An 18,142-nucleotide genomic window follows, 5' to 3' on the forward strand; every position below is an offset into this window, starting at 1 on the left:
GAATAACACGTCCCTCGATATACAACCCCCTCAGTGTTAGGCCCCCATATCGCGGCGCACAGGGGTATAACAACCTCTGCAGCTGAACACCCCTCAGAGAAGCACCTCGTGCAGCAGACCCCTCACTGTCAGTCAATCTTTCTTTTAAAAATTGATTCGTAAGTGCTGAAGAATTTAGGGTTGGATTGCCTTCGGACTACAAAGGCTATTCAGTGGATATAAAGTTCCATGTGGAGGATACCAGAACTGACACAACAAGGAAACTGAGGGCGGAATTAAATAATTAAACAAGTGGGTAAAGTCCATTCGTGTTTTCAGTGAATGATAATGATTATTCCATCACACTGACACTAAAGAACAAACCATTTGGCATTTGCTTTCGAAAGGGACATTTAATCTTGATTGAGGAGGGATTCGAACACACGCCCTGGTAACCAAGACCTAATCAGTAATAATAAAGCCTGTTCAGTCATGTACACACTGCATAGTGTTCCCGTTGAATGAAGTCATTGGAGCGCAGTTTAGATTCCCTTGGATTCTGAATGACACGCTGACTCCCTCTGTCTGCCGCACCTGTCGGGGCCAGAGAGACAAAGGGGTGATTGACCCCTCGGATGCACCCCGGAGGTCGGAGAGCTGCCCTTTGCCAGCGGGGCTTGGAGGGGTAATGCGACGCAGCCGACTTCAAGTGGTGATGGCGCTGGCGTTCTGGTTGGCAGGTACACACTGGGACTGGGAAACGGGGGAGGGGGTGGTGTTGGGGGGTGCAGGGCTTCGGGTGACTGGAGTTGGGCGAGCGTTCTCATACGCGGGCGGGAGGTAGAGCCGGGACTGTAAAGTTGTGATGTGATCTGGTCCCCTCTTCTCCTTGGTAGCGTCTGCGTGTAGCGGCTTTAACGCTGGTTTTAGTTTAAGTTAGAGGTGGTGATTCTGGTGATCAAACTCAAAGACCATTTTGAATAGGAGAAGGCGGGGAGCCTTGTCCAATCTCTCCAATTGGACCATTCAGGATCCATCTGGAAAGGGTTGTTTCCAAGCAGATCTGGGGGATTGTTTTATTAACTTTATTCATTTACGGGATGTGGGTTTCGCTGACTGGGCTAGCATTTACTGCCCATCCCAGGTTGCCCCTTGAGAGGGTGGTGGTGAGCTGCCTTCTTGAGCCGCTGCAGTCCCCATGTGGTGTAGGTACACCCACAGTGCTGTTAGGGAGGGAGTTCCAGGATTTTGACCCAGCGACAGTGAAGGAACGGCCGATATATTTCCAAGTCAGGATGGTGAGTGGCTTGGAGAGGAACTTCCAGGTGGCGGTGTTCCCCATGTGTCTGCTGCCCTTGTCCTTTTAGATGGTAGCGGTCGTGGGTTTGGAAGGTGCTGTTGAAGGAGCCTTGGTGAGTTGCTGCTGTGCATCTTGTAGATGGTACACACACTGCTGCTACTGTGCGTCGGTGGTGGAGGGAGTGAATGTTTGTGGATGGGTTGCCAATCAAGCGGGGCTGCTTTGTCCTGGATGGTGTCGAGCTTCTTGAGTGTTGTGGGAGCTGCACTCATCCAGGCAAGTGGGGAGTATTCCATCACACTCCTGACTTGTGCCTTGTAGATGGTGGACAGGCTTTGGGGAGTCAGGAGGTGAGTTACTCTCCGCAGGATTCCCAGCCTCTGTCCTGCTCTTGTAGCCACAGTATTTATGTGACTGGTCCAGTTCAGTTTCTGATCAATGGTAACCCCCAGGGTGTTGGTATAGATAGGTCGGGGAACGGATATTTCTGCTGGTTGGCGATCGAAGACTAGGGGGCAGAGTCTATAAATGAGAGCCAGACTTTTTCAGGAGTGAAATGAGGAAACACTTCTACGCACAGAAGGTGGGGGAAGTTTGGAACTCACTTTCACAAATGGCAATTGATTGAACGCTAATTTTAAATCTGTGAGATTGACAGGCTTTTGTGATCCAAGATATTAATATGGGGCGAAGGCGGCTATATGGGGTCAGGTCACGATCATCCTTGATCTCACTGAATGGCAAAACAGGCTCGAGGGGCTGAATGGCCTCCTCCTGTTCCAAAGTTGCTAGAATTGCTCCACCATTGCCTGCCCTTGGGTCTAATCCTTGGAATTCCCTCTCTCCACCTCTCCACCCCTCCGTCCTCCCCCAACAGACCTCCTTAAAACCTATCCCTGCGGCTCAGTTATTTTTTTTGCAGTGGTTCAGCGTCCATTGTGGTCTGGCGACGCTCCCGTGAAGTGCCCGGGGCACGTTAAACGACATTAAAGGCGCTACATGAATGCAAGTTGTGGCTGCTGCTCTCTGTTGTCAAATCAAAGAGAGAGACACGCGCTGAGCACAGTAACGTGGCACAGAAAGAGTTAACGTTAATCTAGCGCCGTTCGCCACCTGAGGACGTCCCAAAGCCAGTGAAATCCTATTGAAGTGCTGTCGCTGTCCAATTGTAGGAAGCAGGGCGGCCGATTTTCGCACAGTGTCGTGATAATGAAAGAAAAACACCAAAATTGTGTCCGGGAATATTGGACTTTAAAAAATAAGACCTGAGTTTCTTTTAAATGCTCACAAGCCACTGGCCGGAATGCTGCAGGGTCACTCCGAAGAGGCAATGGAACCCCACCCTGTTGCCAGACAAGGTACTTCTAAAGACATCCAGAAACTAATTGCTCCCTCTGCTCGAGGCAATAGGACATAATGGGAAGTGGGTATTACCCCATCAAGAAACCCTGTAGGCAATGCCCAGCCAGATTTGTAAATTCACTTCCCGCTTGGAATATACAAAGCAGGGGTTAAAGTGGAGCTGAAAAGCTGCTTCGGTGTCTGTCTGTCGGTGGGTGCCCTGAGAGAGAGTCAGCAAGTGCTGGAAGTTTGACTCAGGAGAGTAGCAGCCGCACACAATACCCCTGCAAATTGCCCTTTCGCAGGTTTCCCGACCTCTCTCCCTCTCTACCGAATTCAACACAACTGGAACCTCGAAACTGACTATTCGTCTACCGGAGTCAACGCTACTGGAACCTCGAAACTGACTATTCGTCTACCAGAGTCAACGCTACTGGAACCTCGAAACTGACTATTCATCTACCGGAGCCAACACCACTGGAACCTCAAAACTGACTATTCGTCTACCGAATTCAACACAACTGGAACCTCGAAACTGACTATTCATCTACCGGAGTCAACACCACTGGAACCTCAAAACTGACTATTCGTCTACCGGAGTCAACGCAACTGGAACCTCGAATCTGACTATTCATCTACCGGAGTCAACACTGCTGGAACCTCGAAACTGACTATTCATCTACCGGAGTCAACACAACTGGAACCTCAAAACTGACTATTCGTCTACCGGAGTCAACACAACTGGAACCTCAAAACTGACTATTCGTCTACCGGAGTCAACACTACTGGAACCTTGAAACTGACTATTCGTCTACTGGAGTCAACACAACTGGAACCTCGAAACTGGCTATTCATCTACCAGAGTCAATACAACTGGAACCTCGAAACTGGCTATTCATCTACCGGAGTCAACGCTACTGGAACCTCAAAACTGACTATTCATCTACCGGAGTCAACTCAACTGGAACCTCGAATCTGACTATTCATCTACCGGAGTCAACACTGCTGGAACCTCGAAACTGACTATTCATCTACCGGAGTCAACACAACTGGAACCTCAAAACTGACTATTCGTCTACCGGAGTCAACACAACTGGAACCTCAAAACTGACTATTCATCTACCGGAGTCAACACTACTGGAACCTCGAAACTGACTATTCATCTACCGGAGTCAACGCTACTGGAACCACGAAACTGACTATTCATCTACCGGAGTCAATGCTACTGGAACCTCGAAACTGACTATTCGTCTACCGGAGTCAACACTACTGGAACCACGAAACTGACTATTCATCTACCGGAGTCAACACTACGGGAACCTCGAAACTGACTATTCATCTACCGGAGTCAACACAACTGGAACCTCGAAACTGGCTATTCGTCTACCGGAGTCAACGCTACTGAAACCTCAAAACTGGCTATTCGTCTACCGGAGTCAACACTACTGGATCCTCAAATCTGACTATTCGTTTACCGGAGTCAACACTACTGGAACCTTGAATCCCAATGGTCACAAAGCTCAATCCCCTACTCCCCAAGAGTCAAAGACTGTTCCCTATACCTTTTTTAAAAAAAAAATATATATATATTCACTTACTTCAAGCTAAATTCATACTTTTACCCTGTATGACCGTATCTGCATGTGTTTTATGCTGTCTTTCCTTTAGCAGTTAGTAAACTTACCCTTACCTTTAACTCAGGAAATTCTGATCAAATTGGTTCCATCAAAACCCAAATGACTAGGTCTTAGAAAAAGGTATCTGCGAGAGGGGGCCCTTTGTGGATTAAATCTAGTTGCGGCCAACAGAGGTGGTGGGGGGTTGGGGGGCTGATTAAAGACAGGGAGTGAGTTCATCCCTCCTCACCCAGGACATAACAATCTGGGGGTGTCCCAGCCAGACGGTGAGAAACTGAGGGGTCTCATCTGGATCAACAACGTTGGGGAGCCTCACCTGGCGTGGGGGGTGGTCATAACAAAAGCAAGATCTCACAAACAGCAATGTGATAATGACCTGGATATTCTGTTTTTTAGTGACGTATGTTGAGGGATAATTATTTCTCCAGGGCACTGGGGAGAATCCCCCCCGCAGCCTTCCAAAAAATGGCACCCCCATCAGTGCAACACTCCCAGAATACTTACCTTCCGACGGTGCAGCACTCCCTCAGTACTGACCTTCCGAGAGTGCAGCATTCCCTCAGTACTGACCCTCCGACAGTGCAACACTCCCTCAGTACTGACCCTCCGACAGTGCAGCACTCCCTCAGTACTGACCCTCTGACAGTACAGCACTCCCTCAGTACTGACCCTCCGACAGTGCAGCACTCCCTCAGTACTGACCCTCCGACAGTGCAGCACTCCCTCAGTACTGACCCTCCGACAGTGCAGCACTCCCTCAGTACTGACCCTCCGACAGTGCAGCACTCCCTCAGTACTGACCCTCCGACAGTGCAGCACTCCCTCAGTACTGACCCTCCGACAGCGCAGCACTCCCTCAGTACTGACCCTCTGACAGTACAGCACTCCCTCAGTACTGACCCTCTGACAGTGCAGCACTCCCTCAATACTGACCCACTGACAGTGCAGCACTCCCTCAGTACTGACCCTCTGACAGTGCAGCACTCCCTCAGTACTGACCCTTCAACAGTGCAGCACTCCCTCAGTACTGACCCTCTGACAGTGCAGCACTCCCTCAGTACTGACCCTCCGACAGTGCAGCACTCCCTCAGTACTGACCCTCTGACAGTGCAGCACTCCCTCAGTACTGACCCTCTGACAGTGCAGCACTCCCTCAGTACTGACACTCCGACAGTGCAGCACTCCCTTGATCCTGTCAGTGTGAATGCCGTACAGGATTGTGTACTGAAGTCTCTGGAGTGGCGCTTGAACCCACAATCCTGTGTTACAGGGTTGAGAGCACCACCCACTGAGCCACCCCTCATATCAGGGGGTGGGAGTGACAGGGGGCTGAACCCTGCTTGCCTCTATGAGCACCCCATCAAATCTGAAAGTTACCCCATTCCAAATCCATCCCCGTGCTTTGGGTGACATCTGAGGGTTGAAGCTCTACTTGTGGAGTGAAACAACAGAACGGAATATCAGTGGATGGGAAAACAGGCAGTTCAATTCTTACAGTGTGGATACAGCACAGACACAGGCCATCCGGCCCATCTACTCGGGGAACAGGAGCAGGAGGAGGCCATTTGTCCCCTCGAGCCTATCCCACCATTCTGTAAGATCGTGACTGATCTGGTTGTGGTCTATGTCCACTTTCCTGTCTGTTCCCCAAAAACCCTTGACCACCCCCCTCATCGATCAAGATTCTGTCTAACTCAGCCTTGAATAAATCCAAAGGCCCAGCATCCACTGCTTTCTGGGGTAGAGAATTCCACATACTAACAACCTTTGGGAGAGAAAACGTTTCTCCTCATCTCCGTCTTAAAATGGAGACCTCTTATGTTTAACCTGTGTGCCCTGGTTTTAGTCTCCATCTTAAGATGGAACATCCTCTGGCTATTGGCCGTACAAAGCCCCTCAAGATCTTATATGTTTCTGTAAGACCTCCTCTCATTCTTGAGGTGTCAGCTGTGGCTCAGTTCATAACTCCCTCGCCTTAGAATCAGAGGGTTGTGGGTTCATGTCCCACTCCCGGAAACCAAGAACTGTGATTGTACTCGAAAGAGTTGCAATCTGTGACTGTTGATAACTCGAAAGAGTCTCCTCTCATTCTTCTGAACCCCAATGAGTGTAGGCTCAACCTCTCCTTGAAGGGAAAACCCCTTCATCCCAGGAATGAGTCCATTGCTCCTCAGGCAATGGTATCTTTTGCTTTAAATAAGTCAACTGAAACCGTGCAGAGTGCTTCAGATGCAGGCTCACCAAAGCCCTGTGCGGTTGCAGGATAACCTCCCTACTTTTTATAATCCATTCCCTGTGCGATGAATGGCCAACGTTCCATTTGCCTTCCCGAACACTTGCTGCACCCACATGCTAACTCTTTTTCTGACACCCAGATCCCTCTGCGCCACCGAGTTCTGCAGACCCTCAGTTCAAATAGTTTACCGCTTTCTGAATGGTTGGTTGCTAAATTAGCCGCTGACACCAAGGTCGGTAGGAAAGTAAGATATCAAGAGCCTGCTGCAAAGGGATACAGGGAGGTTAAGTGAGAGGGCAAAAATTTGACAGAGGGAGTATAATGTGGGATAATGTCCCTTTTGGCAGAAGGAGTAGAATCTCTTCATCCAAGACATTGACATGGATTGTAAATATTTGAGGCCCCAATACTGATCCCTGTGGCATTCCGCTAGCCACAGCTTGCCAACCTGAAAATTACCCACTAATGCCTACTCTCTGCTTCCTGTTAGGTAGCCAATCTTCTATCCATGTAATCTGTTACTCCTATACCATGTACTCTTACCTTGTGGTGTGGTAGCTTGTGTCTTGGTCACCCTTTAATGCTATCAAGGCGACCAGGAATAGACACCAACAGCCACCAATACTTTCACCCAATAATATATATTTTAAAATAAAAAGGTTAAACAACCCAACTGTCTCTTTGATAAAGTAGAATCATAGAATGGTTGCAGCGCTGAAGAAGGCCATTTGGCCCATTGGGTCTGTGCTATCTCTTCACCTAGTCCCTCTCCCATGCCTTCTTCCCTTAGCCTTGCAAATTCTCACTCTTCAGGTAATGATTGAATTCGCTTTTGAAAGCCACGATTGAATCTGCCTCCACCAGGCTCTCAGGCCATCCCAGACCCTAGACGCAGCGTTTAATTGTTCTATGCTTGATGATGTTAGTCTGGTAACTGATCTACGCTCAACTAAATAAACCCGGGCGTGGTCGCAGCTAAAGTAAATGGACACACAGCAAGCCCGTGAAGCTGAGCAGCAAACATGAGATATCTTAAAGCATTGTAAATAAAGGACACCGCACACTTAGTGTCATCTCTGCGTAGCTCCAAGGAAAATCAAATGTAAAGTGTACAACAAACCAGTCGAGACACAACATTGACCACCTGCCGCATAAAAGAAAAGTTAATGTTTCCGCGCGTCACCTTTGCTTTGTTTGCCTTTCACCTTAAAACTGGCCGCTTCTCTTCACCCCCAGGGGCAGTGAGGGGCGTGCAGGTCAGATTGAGTGACCCACAGCTCTACGGGATCGTCGGGCAGCCCTTGCGTTTTGAGGCGGAGTACACCAAGGGGAGCTGGCGGGATATCCATAGCGTGACCTGGAAGGTGCAGGCAGCCACCTCCCTCAGGATCTTCCAGTACATCGTGGAGAGCAGCAGGATGTACCTGTCCCCTCCCTACCGGGGCCGGGTGGCGTTCCACAGGGAGAACGGTTCCATGACCCTGCTGAACTTCACCGCCCGGGATAACGGGCTGTACCGCATCATGGTGACCGACACCGAGGGCGCCGAGCAGACAGCATCCACGCGGGTGCGGGTGTACGGTGAGTCGGGATCTTGCTGTGCCTTTTCCCTCTCTTTCCCCCCCCCCCCCCCCCCTCCTCCCAGCCCCATAAGCTATAGGGGCCGCCTGACCCCCCACCTCGAGCCTGCTCCGCCATTCAGTGAGATCACAGCTGACAGGATCGTGGCCTTAACACAGCTTTCCCCTCCGACCCCGCCTCCACCTCCATGAACCCTGACTCCCTCATCTACCAGAACTCGGTCTAAATCAGCCTCGTTTCACGCTCAATGTATTTGGAGTTGTCCTTTTCGCGCACAGTTCTTGTGGAACCTGTGGCATGCTGACTGCCGATTTAAAAGCCGGGGAACCATTCTCCACCGAGTGGCCCAATCGTGAGCTCTTGTTTTTGCCACGCTCTGGTTCAACATCGATCTCAGTTGCAATTCACCCTGTTCCAGTCCCAGCTGATGTGGCTGCTGGAAAAGTCAGGTCCCAGAGTGGAACCCAGCTTGATAGATTTAACTTTGTTTTTTTGTTTAGAAACGTGGAGGGCGGCTACTGAACAGAGTCACAGAAATCAGCTGGTGAACTTTTAACAAAGAGAAAACGCTTATTAAGCAAGAAATGATGAACCATATTACAATACTCCTTCACCCACAACTATACGGGTTACAGATGTATACAGATTCATAAGGATAACACATGTTACAAAGGCTGTCTTATACACTAACGTTCACAGTAAGTACGCAGTCCATGTAAACCAGTAGGTGACCTGTGGTCAGACAGGTCACACTCTGAGACCAAGTGACTGATGCCACCTCAAGCAAATGCTATGGATCTCTCCTCAACTCCCCCCAAGACGCCTGTCATACCGTAAGCCAACCAATCCAACTAAACTCCATCCTTCACGTGAAGGCTCCTGAGCTCCACTCTCAAAGAACTCGCTCTGGAATCTTCTCCCAAATGACACTTCCTCTCGGACGCCTTCCACCAGGGTCCACCTCCAGGGTTTTGATCTCTCCTTCCGATCTTCCTCTTCCCTGGGTTGCCATGTGCACCCAATCCTCGCCTTCCATGCACTCTTTCTCAGAGACTCAGCCATGCCAACAGAACACCACATGCCCATAGTAAGGAGTCACCAACCTTTGCCTGTCTCCTCAGTTCTTCTGGCTTCTTGCAAGCACATTTTGCTTTGATTCTGCTCCTTGCAGCTTTCTTGCTTTAATTCGGAGCCTTTTCCTCTGCTCCTTCTTGACTTACCTTATGTCTTGAGACCTTTTCCTGTCCCCACTCCCTGGTTTTGGGACTTTCTGCTTTCTCTTTTGGGTCCTGCTCCCTGCAGCTCCTTTCCTACCTGCTCTGGCAGCTTCCGTGAAATGGCCCTGCCAACTGAACTCACACTGCTTTTCTGTTTCTCTGTCTCTGTGGGTCCCCTGTCGCTAGGTATCCGCACAGCATTCCATACTTCGTTTTAATTTCCCTAAACCACTTTGAGGGTCGTAAAACCTCATTAAAATACAGGTATGCAGACAAAGCCACAGACTTGCAGGCAACATTCTCCCAGAGGAAAACTCAAAATGAAACTAGACCCAGGTTTCACCCTTTTAACCCACAAATAAAACATAAATTAAACGTAAAGCCATATCTTGTTCCTAGCACACACAAATATGCATATAACTTACTTAAGACTGTCTCCAGCTCCTAACAACACCAAAAACTACCTTTGAAAAGGGAAAGGATTTGCAATGCTAAGGGGAAAGTTCAGACAGATTTGGACTAGAATATACAATGTTTACAACATAGAATGAGGCCATTCAGCCCATTTTGCCAGTCCCAGATCCCTGTAAAAGCGATTCACCTAGTCCCACTTCCAGCACCTTATCCCCGTAGCCCCGCAAACTTCTACTCTTCGAATAATGACCCAATTTCCCTTTGAAAGCTACGATTGAATCTGCCTCCCCCACACTCTCAGGCAGCGCATTCCAGATCCTAACCACTCGCTGCATGAAAAAGTTTTTCGTCACATCACCATTGCTTCTTTCACCAATCACCTTAAACCCGTGCCCCTCTGTTTCTCGATCCTTCCACCAATTGGTGGATCTACTCCACCCAGTATTGTAATATTGTAAGTATTGTAATATAGTATTGCATTGAGTATTGTAATATAGTTCACCTTTTCTTGTTTAATAAGTGTTTTCTCCTTGTTAAAAGTTCATCAGCTGACTCCTGTGACTCTGTTCAGTAGCTGCCCTTCATGTTTCTGAACAAAAAAAAAGTTAAATCTATCAAACTGGGTTCTACTCTGGGACCTGACTTTTCCAGTAGTAACATTAGCTGGGACTGTAACAGGGTGAATCTATCTACTCTGTCCAGACCCTTCATGATTTTAAAGACCTCAATCAAATCTCCTCTTAGTTGTCTGTACATCTGTACAGTCGGTCTCACGAAGAGGTTCTGAACCTTATATGGTTTAACATTAACTGTTTATTGATAACACATAACTGTATACGTTATAACCCACGACCATAACCATCTAGAAGGACAAGGGCAGCAGGCACATGGGAACACCACCACCTGGACATTCCCCTCCAAGCCACTCACCATCCTGACTTGGAAATATATCGGCCGTTCCTTCACTGTCGCTGGGTCAAAATCCTGGAACTCCCTCCCTAACAGCACGGTGGGTTTACCTACACCTCATGGACTGGCAGCGGTTCAAGAAGGCAGCTCACCACCACCTTCTCAAGGGGCGATTAGGGATGGGCAATAAAAGCTGGGCACAGCCAGCGAAGCCCACATCCCATGAATGAATTTTTTTTAAAAAGCCCAAACTATGAGCTAACTCCATGCTTGCTTCTACACAGGTTTCTGTCTGGTCCACAACCACAGTCTTAGTCCAGGTCATGCGCCTCTTTACCTCAAACTGTGGGCGGCACTGTGTCCCAGTCCCACATTAATTCTTGCTAGGCCAGATAACCTTACATTACGCTCTTAGCCTTCTCTTCTCCAAGGACAACAGCCCCAGCTCCTCTAAATCTATCCATGTCACCGAAGTTCCTCACCCCGGGACCATTTTCCTGAAACTTTTCTGCACTGTCTCAGAAGACTTCAAATCCTCCCTAAGGCTAGACTCCTTCAAAGATTCAGCCCAAGCACAATGGATGTCTTTCTAGAGAAAAGTGCATGACCTGTTCACCCCTTCCTGATAAGCATATCCCCATGGTTCTGGGATCATCCTTGTAAATATTGCTTTGAACGTGCTCCAGTGCCACTCTGCCCACTGTACAAATCGGAGACCAGAACAGTGCACAATGCCACAACTGTGGGCCAACGACTGATCCAGGTTTAGGATAACCTTTTCACTTTCCAATTCTACCCTCGCAGAAATGGGCCCTTATTTTATTTTCAATTCTTTTATTAACGTGTCTCTCTACTTGTTGTGATTTGTGTCCCTGTATCTGCTAGATCCCTCAGCTCATCAACCCCACTTCAACTCTTACTCTCTAAGTAAGATGCTAACTCACGGATATCAAGGAGAGGCATTTGGAGAGGTTTAGGGAGGGAACTCCAGAGCTCAGGGACCCCCCAGGCAGCTGAAGGCACGGCCGCCAATGGTGGAGCGATGGGAATCGGGGGATGGTCAAGAGGCCGGAATAGGAGGAGAGCAGAGATCTGGGAAAGATGTAGGGGCTGCAGGATGTTACAAAGATAGGGGGGGTTGTAGGGACTGGAGGGGGTTACAGACATAGTAAGGGTTGTAGGGGCTGAAGGAGGTTACAGAGATAGGGAGGGTTGTAGGGGCTGGAGGAGGTTACAGAGATAGGGAGGGTTGTAGAGGCTGGAGGAGGTTACAGAGATAGGGAGCGTTGTAGGGGCTGGAGGAGGTTACAGAGATAGGGAGGGTGGTAGGGGCTGGAGGAGGTTACAGAGCTAGAGAGGGTTGTAGGAGCTGGAGGAGGTTACAAGCATAGTGAGGGTTGTGGGCACTGGAGGAGGTTACCAAGATAGGGAGGGTTGTAAGGGTTCAACGAGTTTACAGATATAGGGAGGGTTGTAGGGACTGGAGCGGGTTACAGAGATAATAAGGGTTGTAGGGGCTGGAGGAGGTTACAGGCTTAGTGAGGGTTGTAGGCGCTGGAGGAGGTTACAGAGATAGGGACGGCTGTAGGGGCTTGAGGAGGTTACAGAGATAAGGAGAGTTATAGGGGCTGGAGGAGATTATAGAGATGGGGGGGTTATAGAGGCTAGAGGAGGTTACAGAGATAGGGAGGTTGGTAGGGACTAGAGGAGGTTACTGAGATAGGGAAGTTGGTAGGGGCTGGAGGAGGTTACAGAGATAGGAAGGATTGTAGGGACTGGAGGAGGCTACAGAGATAGGGAGGGTTGTAGGGGCAGGCGAAGGTTACAGAGATAGGGAGGGTTGTAGGGGCTGGAGGAGGTTACAGAGATAAGGAGGAGGCCTGGAGGCCATGGAGGGATTTGAGAACAAGAATGAGAACTTTAAAATGGAAGTGTTGCTGGACTGGGAGCCAGTACAGGACAGTGAATGACAAGGAGGGATGTGTGAACGGGACTAGTTGTGAGTTCAGACAAGGGCAATAGAAGCTTGGATGAGTTCGCGTTTACAGAGATGGAAAGCAGGAGGTTGGGCAGCAGAGATGTACATCTACACCCTGTGATCAGAATGGACAGTAAACATCTGCCAATGTTCTCTCTCCTTATCCGACAGAGCCCATCTCGAGTCCGGTCATCGTGACCTTCCAAAACCACCTCCATTTAAGGTTAACCTGCTCGGCGCATAATGGAACAGACCAGCGATATCATTGGTTAAAGGATGGTCGGAGCCTCGTTGAAACCAATGTGTTGGTGGTGTCTGATGATGGTCGCAATCTCTCTCTCCTGTCACAGGACAGAGCATTGTGTGGAGTTTATACGTGTTTAGTGACAAACAAAGTCAGCCAAGAATCAGCGAACAAAACATTATCAGGTTAGGGGGCATTCTGTTATTGTGTCATTTGTTTTGTCCTTGGTGGATAATTGCATATTTGATATATTTGATTTTCCTCAGAGCTACGCAGAGATGACACAAGTTTAAGTGTGCACTGGGTTATGTTTACAATACTTTAACATATCCCTGTTATCACAAAACGCCTGCACACTCACTTATCTCAGCCCCAGATTCTTCACATCGCTTCACTGTTTACTCAAGCTCCCCGTCATCACCCAGGTTCAACCAATCAAGCACAGTGAGCATGGATCAGTTACCAGACTAACATAGTTGAACACAGAACAATTGAAGAATTAAACCATTGAACGCTGTCAATGATTGTGACTGGTGCAATTCCTCTCAAAGTGTTTCACCTCACTGCAGACTGTGAGACCGCCCCAACTGAAATTTGTCCGAATTATCGATCGAGAGCGTTCACAAGGCACGGCCGATTATAGAATTGTGTGGGGTGGAGAAACAAAAGTGAATTTTGGAGAACTGAGAGCCGTGATGAAAGACTGAAAAGACTGGAGCTCTTTAGAAGCGGCTGAGGGGTGACCTAATAGAGGTCCTTAACGTTACGAAGGGGTTTCAGTAGGGTGTGTTACAATCTCCATAGATACTGATAACTTTTAAAGAGTAATTCAAATCCCCAGTTATTAGCTGAAAGGACAAAACATTAAGATTTCACATTTTCAGAAAAAAACTTTTACTGTATCAAATGATTCAGAACGGCGATTGGCGAAACACCATTTTCTTGTGCGGACAACTTATACTTTAAATGCTAGAAATAAATGGTTTCTTCTTACTTATCAGTCTCCCGGAATTACAGGTCTTACACAAACAATTCACAGTCGCTCTCAGATTTCAATGAATTCCTAACTTATTCCTTTCCCAGCCTGGTAACCTCTAATCCTAAAACTATCTTTCACACTGAGGGTTTTCTGAATATTTCTTGCTCTCGCCCCAAGCTAGGCAAATCTTCCATTCTTGTTTAACTCCTCATGAACTCGGGCTTCCGACTGAGCGCGAGCTCCCACTCATGTTCTGCATGGTGAACGATAGAGTCAGCATTTTCTCTGCTTAAGGTGCAGGTCTGACTAATTCTGTTTTCCTTGCTCTCTGCCTCACAGTTGGCTGCAGACCACACAAGACAAAACCACAACAATGCTACAGTTTCTGATATTTCTGGGTTTATATGGAAGCCTGTAGCCTGATCTCAAAATGGATTATTCTACTCTCTTCCCTATGGCAATGGGAAACACTTTGTGTATAAGTAGAAATGCTAATCAGTTATCTTTGATCCCAACTTCCTTTCAGCTTGGAAGTAAAGGAACAGGCTCCAGCAAAACTGTTTATAATTTAATACCGATACCAACTTTCTGGGACTTTGGAAGGCTCAGGATCTTACCACTGTAGACATAGAAACTGCTGTCATTGTCCCCAAGTGTAACACCTCGCAGCTCTGTCCGAATAAAACAACCTGATTCTTCCTCTGATCTTGAACAAACCACCCTGGCTGACTCCAGGTCTGAAACAGGTCACAAGACTCCTTTCCCCTACATCCCCTACAGTCCCAAGTTATAGTACTCTTATGAAATGATACAATCCCAAAATCTAATAAACTTCCAAACCTCGCTATTGTAACAGGCATATGTGGAAAAAGGTATTTCCACATGGTGGGGCGGGGGTTGGAGGGGGGAGCACATTGAGGGGATAGCAATATAATTCCACATTCTCCCAGCTCTCTGGGTAAAGGAGTTGTCCTCAATTGGGTTTATCAGTGTCTGTCTTATACTGATGGTGCCGAGTTATGGACTCTCATTCAGAGAATGGTGAGCAATTCTGATGTTATGATCACTCTTGCCATTTCAGATTCACATGGCTTTGCTGAATGCAGAGAAAAAGACAATGCGAAAAGAGGGCACATTCATGTGGTCCCTATAGTGATTGGGGTTTGTGTCACCTTGTTGATTCTGGCAGCATGTATTTTCCTGAAGGTGAGTATTTAAATACAGAACATTTCACACAGGGGAGTGATGATCTGGGTGAAGATAAGGTCAGTCGGAGATGAGAGAAACTCTGAGATAAATTTGCAGAAGATTACTTCTCCCTGCATAGTCCACCCAGGGAGGTGATTCTCCCATTGGCACCCTGCTGTCAGCTGAGGTAGAGGCTGACCTCTGAGTCTGATGAATGTTGGATCAAGAGGCTCGAGCCCATAATCCAGGCCAAGAGTCCCAGGGTGAGTGCTGAGGGAGTGCTGCACTGTCAGAGGGTCAGTACTGAGGGAGTGCTGCACTGTCAAATGGTCATTACTGAGGGAGTGCTGCACTGTCAGAGGGTCAGTACTGAGGGAGAGCTGCACTGTCAGAGGGTCAGTACTGAGGGAGTGCTGCAGTGTCAGAGGGTCAGTACTGAGGTGGTGCTGCACTGTCAGAGGGTCAGTACTGAGGTGGTGCTGCACTGTCGGAGGGTCAGTACTGAAGGGGTGCTGCACTGTCAGAGGGTCAGTACTGAGGGAATGCTGCACTGTTAGAAGGCTAGTACTAAAGGACAGCTGCACTGTTGGAGAGTGAGTATTAATGGAGTGCTGCACTGTCGGAGGGTCAGTACTAGGGAGTGCGGCACTGCCGGAGGGTCAGTACTGAGGGAGTGCTACACTGCCAGAGGATCAATGTTAATGGAGTGCTGCACTGTCAGAGGATCAGTACTGAGGGAGTCATGCACTGTCAGATGGTTAGTGCAGAGGGAGCGCTGTACTGTTGGAAGGTCAGTACTGAGGGAGCACTGCACTTCATAGGGTCAGTACTGAGGGAGTGCTGCACTGTCGGAGGGTCTGTACTGAGGAAGTGCTGCACTGTCGGAGGGTCAGTACTGAGGGAGTGCTGCACTACCAGAGGGTCAGTACTGAGTGAGTGCTGCACTGTCAGAGGGTCAGTCCTGAAGGAGTGCTGCACTGTCGGAGGGTCAGTACTGAGGGGGTGCTGCACTGTATGAGGGTCAGTACTGAGGGAGCACTGCACTGTTAGAGGGTCAGCCCTGAGGGAGTGCTGCACTGTCAGAGGGTCAGTACTAAGGGAGTGCTGCACTGTTGGAAGGTCAGTGCTGAGGGAGTGCTGCACTGTCAAAGGGTTAGTACTGAGGGAGTGCTGCACTGTCAGAGAGTCAGTACTGAGGAAGCGCTGCACTATCTCGGTCTCAAATATATTCAACAATGGAGCATCCACAAGCCTCTCAGTTGGAGAATTCCAATGATACACAATCACTTGTGTGAAGAAATTTCTCCTTATCTCAATCTGAAAATATCGGCCTATTACCCTGAAACTGTGGCCCACCCCCACATCTTCTAGATCCCCCAGCCGGGGTCCTAACCTCTGAAGCCCCTTCAGAATCTTTTACATTTCACTGAGATCCCCTCTCATTCTTCTAAGGTCCAGCGAACATAGACCTAAAATTTACTCAGCCTCTCACCTCCGAACAACCCTGAGAGTCTAATTAATTTAGCAATATCGAAATAGGAAATGCTGGAAATAACCCGCAGATCTGTCAGTGTGCTGTGGAGAGAGAAACAGAATTAGCATCTCAGCTCCCTGTCCACGCACTGGAACTGGCAAAGAGCCAGTGATCGGATGACCTTTAAGTACACAGGAAGGGAAAGGGGGAAGAGGAGGAAAGGTCAAGAGGGGAGGTTTGCGATGGGGTGGAGGCATCCCAAGCGGACAATGGCTCAGGGCAAAAGGACACGGTAATGAAACAAATCAAAAAAAGAAAGTATTGGTTTAGAGGAGGTTTCGAATGGCAGCAGGAGGTTTACACCAACAACGTTGTATGAATAAATGGGAGCATCTGTTATGACCTGAAATTGTCTAATGAATAAAGTGATTATATCCTTTAAAAGTCTTGGACAGTTTATATTTTGTCACCCTCGTACCCTGGGCCATTATGACAAGGGCGTGACTGAGGGCAGAGCAGTTAGGAGGGATTTTACGATCGGGCAGTATTTAAGTAGTCAGACATCACCTTCGGAGATTCCTTACCTCCATTTTCTCTTCTGCAGACAAGGGAAAAGTGATCAAGAGATCTTTAACATCAGGGGAGGTTGCGATTGGGCAGCAGGTGGACAAGACTCCTTCCCTCTTCAGCCAATCAAACAGCATCGCCCACCGTCCGATGTCCCCCTCAAATCTCAGCAGAAAGCCCAATGGCCCGACAGAGACCTAGAACCAGACAGAAACGAGCCTCCTGGAATAGATTGGGATGCATGTGAGATTATCAGTGGAACGGGGATCCAAAATGGTACAGACTGGAATTAAACATGACAGCGCCACATGTATGTGTCTCATGTGCACTGGGACTGACTGCAATGATATGGAAATTATTTATTTTTGACATTGTGTTTGTGCATATGTGTATATTTATAATGAATAAATTATAAATCAAATAGAGTGAATATCGCCGGTAGTTTTTCCCCATTGGATGGGAGACAGTCATCCAGAGCTGTTGCGAAATGATGGTGGAACGAACAGGAGGTCAGTTCAATCCTCAAAATCGACACTTCTAATTCACCGAGTGGCTTGGTGGTCGTAGATATTGAGTATTGCTGAAAAAAGAGACATACTGTCAAAGCTTTTTATCTGGCACTCATCAGGACTAGCCACAGGGCCGTCTGCCACTTGTTTCTATGTTGTGCTTTCACCGAGCGCTGAGCCTTGTTCCGCTATTGACACGTCCTCCTATCTTACCTTTACGCCACTATCAGCACCTTCGTTAGTCTTTAACACTACCAATGACACCCCCTTGGTCCTGAGCGCATGACACCTTTGTCAATCCCTCCTCAGCTCCCACCAACCCCTGACCTTCTATCTTGCTTCACCTGCTCCACCTCACCCCACTCTTCGACCGTGTAAATCCCCTCCCCTTCCTACCCCTCTTTCACTCTGAAGAAGAGTCACATCAACTCGAAACGTTAACTCAGTTTCTCTCTCTCCACAAGATGCCGCCAGACCTGCTGAGTTTGTCCGGCATTTTCTGTTTTTATTACCGCAACGAATAGCTTCAGTCCCCATGTAAATTTGTACCTTTGGAGCCCGAGGATCGAATTTGCATCTTATTTACAAC

General features: G+C 48.3%; 1 protein-coding gene across 1 annotated transcript; it reads left to right on the forward strand.

Moving 5' to 3' along the window:
• The first annotated feature begins 511 nt into the window (after window positions 1–511).
• Window positions 512–17,250, forward strand: LOC144676544 (hepatic and glial cell adhesion molecule-like). Its single transcript, XM_078536943.1, has 5 exons — window positions 512–719; window positions 7,730–8,074; window positions 12,764–13,021; window positions 14,897–15,021; window positions 17,087–17,250. The coding sequence occupies exons 1-5, from the start codon at window positions 668–670 to the stop codon at window positions 17,243–17,245; spliced, it is 939 nt and encodes a 312-aa protein (XP_078393069.1). The 5' UTR covers window positions 512–667; the 3' UTR covers window positions 17,246–17,250.
• Window positions 17,251–18,142: the final 892 nt, after the last annotated feature.

The sequence above is a fragment of the Cetorhinus maximus genome, unplaced genomic scaffold (assembly GCF_964194155.1).
Source record: "Cetorhinus maximus unplaced genomic scaffold, sCetMax3.hap1.1 HAP1_SCAFFOLD_1687, whole genome shotgun sequence".
Lineage (NCBI taxonomy): Eukaryota > Metazoa > Chordata > Chondrichthyes > Lamniformes > Cetorhinidae > Cetorhinus > Cetorhinus maximus.

Bases quoted from the DNA above. Each gene is read 5' to 3' on its own strand.
- LOC144676544 (XM_078536943.1), top strand. From the start codon at position 668: ATGCGACGCAGCCGACTTCAAGTGGTGATGGCGCTGGCGTTCTGGTTG. The intron at 8,075-12,763 runs GTGAGTCGGGAT...CTTATCCGACAG, and splicing joins CACGCGGGTGCGGGTGTACG to AGCCCATCTCGAGTCCGGTC. The intron at 15,022-17,086 runs GTGAGTATTTAA...TCTGCAGACAAG, and splicing joins CAGCATGTATTTTCCTGAAG to GGAAAAGTGATCAAGAGATC.